This window comes from Austrofundulus limnaeus, unplaced genomic scaffold, assembly GCF_001266775.1.
Source record: "Austrofundulus limnaeus strain Quisiro unplaced genomic scaffold, Austrofundulus_limnaeus-1.0 Scaffold80, whole genome shotgun sequence".
In the NCBI taxonomy this organism is placed as follows: domain Eukaryota; kingdom Metazoa; phylum Chordata; class Actinopteri; order Cyprinodontiformes; family Rivulidae; genus Austrofundulus; species Austrofundulus limnaeus.
This window is the reverse complement of record NW_013952482.1, coordinates 303,632-314,259: the sequence shown is the minus strand read 5'-3', so window position 1 is coordinate 314,259 and position 10,628 is coordinate 303,632. Positions and strand designations below refer to the sequence as shown.

The following is a 10,628-nucleotide window of genomic DNA, read 5'->3' as shown; positions in this document are numbered from 1 at the left end:
GTTTAATATAATTGTGGGTTTTAAGATGGTTTATAAAATAGTCAAAGTAAAAAAAAACTTGCTCTGTATATAAGAAAAAGATGGGTGGAAGTTTTGTACATTACTGTACATTTGACCATAAATTACAGACTAATGAATGTGTGCAGTGTTTATGAAAACATTTTAAAAAATCCCAAACTTTAGATATGATTATGATACCCAACAGAGCTCTAACACATGTAAAATGTGGATTAAGGGCAGATGAAGACAGACTTGATGCCAGGCATTTTCTAAACAACTACAAGGACTACAAAAATTTATTACTTCCCATAATACTTCCTCAACRATTTACTGACTCTGAGCCTCCATAAATCACGGGCAGTTGGCTGCTTCTCCTCTTAACTTGAAGCAGACAAAAAGATTTATTTTATTTACAGGACCGGCCTGCAGGAACAGCTGCATGGGGCCAGTTGCTTTCAGGCTACAAAGGCTCGCCTGGGAGCTGCCAAAAAATGACCGCACGCTTGTACTTAAGGTCATGGAGCAGTTTAATTAGAGCAGTCGGGGGTTAAGCACCCTGTTTAATGGCACATTAACAAAAGCTATTTGATACAAGAAAAACATTCTTTTTCCTTGTCATTGTACACACGTAAGGGAGTTTAAATCGCTGACCTTCACGTAGCAACATCAGTCCTTCTAACCTTCAATTTAAGTCCCACCGTGGCTCTTACCCCATTCTCCTTTTTCCTGGCTTTTTCTTATCTTTTCTTACACACAGACACACATACCGACACACACACACAATCCTCCGTCTACTTGTACTTCAAAAGGCAGCTGTACTGCGGCAGTTATTGGTTCCTGTGTTTTGGCTGCTGTGCCCTGAGAGATTTAAAAGCTAAAGAACCAGTTGTGTTTTTATCAAAGCTTCTTCAGTCTGTCTGTCAGTCAGCCAGGGCTGCAGAGAGAATTCAAATAAAAAAGAAAGAATAACAAAGAACACCGCTAACCTAAGTTTGTGCAAAGCAATAAACTAAAGAAATAGATATATTTAAGGATTTTTTCCCCTTTTTTGTCTCCTAACAACTAGAAATCTATTTACTGGTGACCAGCTGAGCCATGATTGTGATGCTGCGTCTCCATCCAGTTTAGGGTTGTTGTTTTTTTTTTCATGATTGTTTTTCCCTGTTTTCTGTTTCCTATTCCCTTTTTTTATTTTTATTTAAATTTTTTTGTTGTTGTTGCTTTGGTTTTGTGTACCCCAGTTTTAGACCAGGCATAAAACACATTTTTACATATTTAAACAATGCATGATCATCTGCTAAAATAGAAATGATGTAGCGGAGAATGCTGTATGTTCTGCAGGAAATCTTCCATTGACCGTAGGAAGACTCTCCCTCTGTGTCATTTAATAATCAACAAAATCCATTTATAAGAAAAAGGAAGAAAAAAAGACTAAAACAAATCCATCAATCAGACAACCACCAAAATGAGTAATTCACTTATGCAATAATTTGATTTTTAATATAAGAAGTGCGGTTTGTGTTTTTTTTATCAAGTTATAAATGGGAAAACAAGGCATAATGGGTGTAAAATGAATTTATTTAACATTATTTGTGCTGTTTGTAAGTGTTTTTTCCCTCATGATGTAGTAAGGTGTAAATATGTGAAATCCAAATGTAATAATGACTTCCATTTGTTCTAATAAATCAGATTTTATCAGTTCAAAAATGGAAAAATAAACCAGATCAATGCAGAGAAAATGATGAGCTTGTACTGCTAATAACAATTAGCCTGATCAGTGCTAACTGTTAATAATCATATTTTCTAGCTGGAGCAGTCGTGTTGGATGTGTTGTCATTCAAAAATCCAAGTTCAGAAACAACAAAGTCAACAAAAAGCAGCATATAATTGAAACTGGAGTGTGGTAAAATTACATATTCATGAGCAATGCTCTGTATACAAAGTGGTGGGTTTTGTTTTGCAGCTGTTGTCCTGAGCTCGTCGGTGCGTGACTTGTGACACTCACCTTGTCAGCCATAATCATAGACGATCCTCCATGGACCCCGAGAACTGGAAGCTGTGTCTGAACAGACAGGAAGTCAAGGATCTGGGCTATGGCCTCCTGATCGGTGCCATCAGCAAAGACAAGGCCGTGGAGATGAGAGCGAGACAGAAGCTCACACACCTGTGGCCCAATGAGAACACGCTCATGTTTCAGTCAAACTCGTCTGGATGTCATAAACAGTAGTGCTGCAATGCGATGTCTTCTCACCTGCGTGATCACAGACTTGGGGTCAGTCTGGTTCATCTTCAGTGTGATGACGCTGACGTCAACAGTGTCCTCGGGGCGCCGAGGATGACGGAGCTCCTGGTCGGATACTGGACGCGTCTGGCCCAGTATCACCCCCACACTGAGCCCTGAAGGCTTCTGGGATGCCGCAGGCACCATGATTGAAGAGAGTAGGAGCAACATCCAGCCCACTACACCCATCATACCCTACAGAACACAGAAACACAAAAAATAAATTTAAGAACTGTCTCATGAACAATCTGTGGCTACCATTGTACTCTTGATTTAGTTCTAAAAAAAGCATTTGTTTTAACTGCTCGCTGCACAAGATGGAATGATGATGTTCCTGCTGAAATGTGCATGTTTGTCTATACCATCAGCAAAATATCTCATGAATCATTGATTTTAATGAAACTTTTGGAAAGTATCTGCTGAGTTGACATCTATAATTAATTAACTTATAGGATCAACATGAATTAAGTTGGTTGTCACAGCAAATAAATTTAATAAAACACAAAAAACAGTCACAACTCAGTTTTTTCAGATATTGAGATTAAATTTGATGTGTCAGTAGCTGAGATCCACCCCCAGAGTGCTGATTGACAGTACAAGGTCTATGTTGTAAACTTTGCCAGCAATTTGAATCAACTCTATATGTTTGTTAGTGAAATATCTCTAAAGCACTGAATGGATTTTAATGAAACTTGCAGAAAATAATCATTGACATTTACAACTTATTATCTTTTGGACTCAATCCAATTTAAGATGGTCACCGAAACCCACTGACTCTCAAAAAACATGACAATGGCTGGCTGTGACWTTTAATTTAATTTAATTTAATTTAATTTAATTTAATTTAATTTAATTTTATTTTATTTTATTTTATTTTATTTTATTTTATTTTATTTTATTTTGTTTTATTTTTTTTTCAAATACTGAGATAAAATTTGATGTGGTATTAGCTGAGACTCATCCTAAACACATGCTGTGAGCACAACACATACTGTATTTGTTTCTCGTAGTTTTTAATAAACATTTTAATTAGATACTCATCACTGAAAAATAATCAATTGCAATCCAAAGTTTCATGTTCTTGTTAAAAGATTGTCAGTTCTGACTTGGAAGAAAAAAAAAGAAATACATAAAGTGAACTCAGAGGTTGAAATTTGTGGTTCAAAGCCAACGTGTGACGTGACAGTGGGGCTGATAAAAAAATCAACATTTCAGGTTGATGCAAAACAGTTTTCTGTTAATGCTGAACGGACTGGAAGATGTTTTATTGAGCTGTCAGAAAAGTAACAAGACAAAACGTAATTATTCCTAATGTTCCCGGGACAGAAATATCAATTCACATTTTATATTTTCTTCTTTTTGTGACTATGACCCCGCTTATGTTTTTCTTTCATTGTATAAAGAATAATGAACAGTTTTGTGCTTTTCTCTGAAGAAATTGAGTCGCACCTTTTTTGAAACAACCCAAAGGTCTCCTTCATTTCACAGTAGACAGAAAACACATCAAACCGTCAGCATGTGTTGTGGATTCTAAACATGTCTTCAAAGCCTAGCAAAGACCCCCCCCCTCCAGGTTTTTCAAAGATTAGTTTGTATTTATCTTCAAGAAAAATAGTGCCTCAGTTACGTGACTTGAATTTAATTACTAGTGTGAGCACAAAATCCCCAATCAGAGCACATGAAGCAAGTGCAGGGAGAGGACCGTCCTCTTTCTGTCTTCTGCTCTTTAAATATTACTGAAGTCGGTGTCAGAAGGAGTGACCGTTAGGAGACCAGGGTTAAACCTAACTACTTCTGCTAAACCCCCTTATCAGGCTTCATAAGAGGCCCCAAATCTCTCTTCCAGTGTCTGCCTTCATTTGAACATAATCTGTGCCTGCAGGCAATGTGCACAGTAAAGTGCTAGCGATTAATGGATAAAATAACCCTGAAATAAATGGAATCTGATTTTACCTCATTTGTTGGGGTATGAAGGGAACGATTCCAAATGGCTAAAGGCACACAACTGTCTCCATCAATCAATAACATTTACTAAAATGAAGAAGGAAGAAAAAAAACGTCTTTCAGCTGCTCATCCCAAACTAAGTACCGGTACAATACAAGAAGAGACTGCGCTTCAGTTTTCAGTTTCTGCATACCTTTTTTCCTGTAGCGCGAGCGCATGCATCTAAAAGAGGCAGAGTAGAGGAAATGCAGTGTGAACTGCCCGGAGCTGAATGAGAGCTAATGAAACCATGATGTGAATGCTACGTTGCATCTCAGCCAATTTCTTGCACCATCACAGTCCAGCAGAGCTTGGAAAAAAAATAAAATAACTAACCCAGGAGGAAACCTCACATCTCCGAAATTAACTTACTGTCTCCAAATTTCTTAATCTCCACCCCTCTCTCGCTTCTCTGTGCAGCCCTACCTGCTAATCACCCTCATTCTCTTAATTTTTTTTTCCCTTTTATACTTTTCTTTGTTTAATCCTGCCAATCTGTCTTTCCAGCTGGGTAAAAGTGTGTATCTGATCCATGTCATCTCACACCCGGTTTAATCAGGCCAGTTAGTCAAGTCAGTACTTTTCATCATGCTTTTCTCTCTCTCTGCCCTGGTGCCCACAGACTAGCCTGCAGCTCCAGGAGCACTTAGCATACGCCGCTAAATCACACACAGCTACACTCCTGTCCCAGGGAATTAGTGTCAACTTCCACCAACAGGACAAGATAACACTTACTTTTTTTTTTTTAGGATTAGCATCACAGCTAACATAAGGAGCCAGCATGTGCCGGGTCACAGTTTGGGGAAAAGTGGTTAATGCATCCGAAAAAAATACAAAACCAAGTGTTTCCACAGTATGTAGAATTTGCATATGTGGTTAATGTCATACAGATTGCATTAAGAAGTGAGATTGAACTCCAAAAGGGACGTCATGAGGAGTAAGTTTTTCTTTTTATGCAAGAGGGATATTTAGGATGATGCATTTTCTGACAACACTCCCTAAAGTAGAGGTTCAGATCTTTGGGAGTGGGGTTCTGCGGAAGGAGTGTGGACAAATAATATCAAACTTGTTGTACATAGAGTGTTGAACAGCTTCCATTTGAAGAAACAGCTTTTATTTCTGACCAGATTGATGAGCTCATGGATAGTCTGAACAGCTCCAACTTCAAAGATTTCTTAGCAGTCCTACTTTACAAAACTTTACATCATCCTTATGCTTACATTACATAGTTATTTATATCAAATACTTTAAGTGTTTTGCACGTGCAAAAAGTAGCAACAGCTGTTAGACTTCTGGTGCAAGTTGGATCTTTTCTGACTAGAATATCATGATATTTCCTGCAGAATACTTGTGTAATACAAAGTTGATAAAAAGTGTTTATAAAAGAGCTTTCACATGGAACTGGTATGAAGTTACTGAGAATGTGGTTGTTTTAAGAGAAAGGAAAGTAGCAACTGGCTGTTCTAAATGCCATTTCATTCCAAGAATCCATCCCTCCATCCACCCATCCATCATTCTTCCTTTCAGGGTCACAGGGGTCTATCGTGCCTATACCCAGCAGTCACTGTGCTAGGGGTTAGGGGGATACACTGAACAGATCGCAAGTTTATCACAGAAAAGTTTCACTAAAGTCACTAGAAGTTGCTAAATGACATAATCGCCCAAACCAGTGTTTTTCAAAATGGGGGCACTAAGGGGAGGCATAAAAAAATGGAGGGAAGATGAGAAAAAAATGTGCAAAAATTAAAAAATAATAAATGTTTTAAATCATTGTCATAAAATATGTTGTTCAATAATTATTTTAAAATGTAATTTGTAATAATGTAATGACATGTTATTTAAGAGAGCTTGAGATAAATTTGTTTTCTTTTGTTCTGTTTTTATCGTCAAAAGTTTATTGAAAAATAGATGTTTCAGTGGGAATATATAGTGTTTAAAATATGTAAAAAAATGTAATAATTATTGAATAGTGAATAAAGGTAAGAAAAAAAAATTCTAAAAGTTGATGTTTCTTTGTATTTTTTGTAGCATTGTTTGTAGGTGTGCAAAGGAGGGTCCCAGGCCAGAAGTTTGCTGTTTGGGGGGTCACGGCATGAAAAAGTTTGGGAACATTGGCCTAAACTGCATAAATGGCCAGAAATAAAGTTACAAGAGAGACAAAAAGTAGCACTCAAAATTTGTTTAGAACTACAAAACTTTTGTTTGTTGAAGTTTTGTCCTTTTTTTTAATACAGATGGGTCCGGCACAAGTGACCAAAAAGAGCTGATTCAGCAGGGTTATTTTCTTTACAAAGCAAATTTTGCGTTTGCAATATACTTTTTTTAAAGCAGTGGCTTTGTGCATAATTGATTAATTTGCAGTCTGGACAAATAGGGGTGAAGGTCTGCACTCACTGCAGATGGAGGAGATTTCTGCTCAAAGACCGGGCCTCCACTGAACACTTTGTAACAACGCTATCACATCAGAGTCTCCAGGAATCTCCAAATACTCAAAGTCACTGGATTTATCATAAGTTGCCTTTTAAAAAAAATCACTTGAATGTTTTAAATAGTTTCTACAAAGTCACTAAGTTGGAAACACTGCAGCAGAAATCTGCTTTGGAACTGGTCTCATTAGCTTGGCTGTCCAATCAGAACTATATTTCTCCAAACTGTGGCCGTTCAAAAAGCTATGTACAACAGGAAAAGTTATCTTCTGATTTTCTGCCCATGCTTTGTCCTGCTCAGGGTTGTTAGAAGATGCTGCCTATTTCCAGCAATCAAGAGGCAGGGTAAAGCCTGCAGAAGTCACCAGCTGATCACATGGCTCGGCATGAGTTTCTACTGTGGGAGGAAACAAGAGTACCCAGAGAAAACCCACACATGCACAGGGAGAACTTCCCACAGAGAGGCCTCAGCTGAGATTCAGAGCAGAGGCCTCTTTTTCTTCAGAGCAACATTTTTACCCATAGCACTTTCATTTTAAATTAACTGAAAGCTTCTTAATACTTTTATTTTGACATAATTCAATGTAGCCTGAAAACAGCAAATTCAATTTGTCTGAACGTGTTCTAGTGTTTGTGGCTAAAAATTAAATCTAGATCTGTGAAATCGGTGTGTCCGTCAAAGCCAGAGACAACTCACCAAGTGCTCGAGTGGAAACATGCACTAAGAGGCCCTCAAACGGCTTCAGAGCCAGTTATTATTAATAGCATGCCTTTGAGCGCTTTGTTAATGTAACCCAGCATGATTTTCCTTCAACACATAAGCACATCTTTTGCTTCAACTACGTTTTCCCGAACTCTTAAATAAAGCTCATGTGGGCGTAATTGCTCAAATTGATCGGCCCACAATTTCATTCTTCTGTTCATGGCAAATGAAGCGTTTCTGCGCAGCGTCTCAAAATGACAACACAAATTAGGATCTGAGTTAAGGAGGCATTTCAACAAAATGCTTTATTTTAAAGAAGTACTTAATCCCAGAAGTCTTTGCACCTTCACAACTGGATTTTTATCACTCCCGAAGTCGGAGCAATGTCTAGACGAGTGAACATCTACACCCGTTTAAGGTGTAGATGAGTCTTTTGGTGACTTTTGGAGTCAGCACCTTTCAAGATGGCTGCCAACAGCTGCGAGCTCTTATCAAACACAAACCTGTCTATAAATCAGCCAATTCTACAGATATCGAGCTCAAAGTTTCTGTGGTTGTAGATGAGACTTATCACCAACACAAACTCTAGGCACTAAATGATCGAGTTAGTTCTGTTTTTAAAACTTTGCAGTTAATTACTGAAGTCAGTGTTGCCCGTTAGCAAAATATCTCATAATATACTGAATGGATTTTAGGGAAAGTTTAAGAAAATAATCATTGTGTGTACATCTACAAATGATTAACGTGTAGAGTCAATCTAATTAAAGATGGCTGCCACAGCCAACTGATTCAAGGAAACACAAACATGACTATGACCGAGCCAATGTTCAGATATTAATCTAAAATTTGGTGTGGTGACAGCTGAAAGTTTTTGTCATCACATTGACCGGTTTTCATTGAGCAACATATTTCCTTAAAACTCTGGCATGACCTTTTATCGTGTCAACACGTCCGTGTGTTAGCAAAATATCTCATGATCCATTGGGTGTATTTTAATGAAGCTTTCAAAAAGTCACCCCTGGATGTATATTTACAGATGATTGACATTAGGAGTGAATCCAATGCAAGATGGTTACCACAGGTAAGCTGCCTTTGCTAACACAGAAATGGCTGCAACTTACTTCAAATTAAAGATAATGGGGTGAAGTTTGTGTAGTAGTAGCTGAAACTCCCATCCAACAAGTACTCATAACACATCTCAGTATTGACCATTTTGAATTAAAAATGAACTATGAATTCCTCCAAGGAATGCTATTTATTTATTGTATTCATTAGTAAATTTAGAAACAAATATTCCTTATACTGAGCTCAGTTGTTTACATGAAACATGCTGAATTTATCAGTTTCTGTAAAGATTTTCTGGATGTTAATTTTGTTTGATTTCCTTTTTTATAACTTTTTTTATACACCAAACAATGAAATGAAGCTAATCAAGTGTTGGACATGTAACCGTTTGATCAAACTTTTTAAAATACTTTTAATTTGCTTAAAGAAGCAATAAACCTTATGACTAAAGGGTAAAACTTTCTCCTGTGGTAAGCTTATTGAGAGGAGAAAAAAAGGAAACTACTGAATAACAAATCAGTAAAACAACTCCGATAACCTCTGGTGCTCCTCTTCATCATCCTGTGGTTGCAGCATTGTTCCCCTGACTCGGTCAGGGTCTGTGGGTTTTCTGAGCTTTTTATCTTATTTTCATTTCAATTGATAGTGCATTCTGTTTATGCCTCCTGGTTTGGTTTGGTCTTGGTTGTGTTTACTGTTTATTTCATCCATTATAACTTGTGTTTTTACTCCTTTTTTATTGATTTATTGATTAATTACGCCTATTCTCGCTGTGTGATAATTTGAACCTTTAAAATGCTTTTCAGTTTTCTCTGCTGATGTCCTCAGTTTTTTCTTCAGGTTATGAGATCCTCAACTGTTCTTGTTCCTAATGAACACTTGCTCACTTCATGTCATTTTGTCAGATGCTCTGTTGATGGTTCATCAATCCAGCTTCATATCATAGCTTCTCTTCTGATTTCTAGTTTCTAGAGACAGAGGAGGATAAAGACAACCAAATTATAGTTGGTAAGTCCAGGCCTTCTTAGGCAGTTCCATCACATATGGAGATGTAATCGTACAGAAAACTAGAATAGAATAGAGAAAACTGAACGGGTTGAAAAGTATGACCCTAAATGTTCTGCACTCCGAGTACACAACAAAATGTATTATGGCTAAATAAGTGGATTTTGATTGATATGCCCCTTTAATTATATTTATTTATTTATTTATTTATTTATTTATTTATTTATTTATTTATTTTTGGTTACCTACTTTAAGGGAAATGGTGGTTTTGTAGTTTGGATTGTGACAAACTCAGAAGAGATGCATTAAAGTACTTTTAAAGATAACAGAAAAAGTCTAAACTTTTCCAGGTTGAATAATTTTGCTTTATAAAATCGTACAGCTGTATGTAAACACAGTGCTACATTTTATACAGTATTATCCGAGGTGAAAATATCTTTCTACCCCTTCTTCTAATTGTATTGCTTTGAACACTTGTTTAGTCATCAACTGTTTTTTCGTTTTCTTTTCATCACAGTTTGCTTTGTCAATCACCATAATGCCCAGTTCCACACTCCGAGCCAAAGAGACCAGATTTATGTACATATTTAAAGTGGTAATCTGCATGAAATTTGCGTCTGATCTACCAAAGCAGCAGCTAATTACTAGTATCTGGGACTGTCTATTAGGTGCATTCTGCAAAGAAACAAGATCTGCAAAAGATGCAGTTTTAGTCGTAAAATATGCAGCGAGTTAGGAAATCTAGACAAACAAGTCAAGACAAGAAAGCAATATATCTAGTTTAGAGACATGAAAGGTGTCATTGAATTGATGCTTTATTTACTTAAGTATTGATTAAATGATGTGAGGATTGCTTTAGTGCAACTGTTTCTTATATTTTTGAAATTCCCATAAGTCAGTTAACAATTAAATATGAAAAAGCCTCAACAGCTGCATTCAAAATCAATATTACAGTAGTCTGCATAACGAGTTTTTCTGAAGATGTCAAGCTTTGATTATGCTAATTAACAATCTGAAAATTTCTGTTCCATTTGTTTGTTTGTCACTACAGAAAATACCCACATAGACTGGGCCAGATCTGGTGTCAAGCTGGTGCTGCTGACTGACTGCTGGAATAAAAGTGTTTTGTCAACCAGATGTGGGCCAGGTCTGGCTTATATATAT

The 10,628-nt window shown here is 36.9% G+C and overlaps 1 protein-coding gene across 1 annotated transcript in view; it reads right to left on the bottom strand.

Annotated features, from left to right (window-relative positions):
• Nucleotides 1-10,628, bottom strand: part of grin2ab (glutamate receptor, ionotropic, N-methyl D-aspartate 2A, b) — a gene marked incomplete in the record, with an annotated part of 148,790 nt that overhangs the window by 113,992 nt on the left and 24,170 nt on the right. The window contains 2 exon segments of the mRNA XM_014011379.1: nt 2,006-2,164; nt 2,252-2,476. Of these exon segments, the coding sequence (XP_013866833.1) occupies nt 2,006-2,164; nt 2,252-2,476 (384 nt within the window).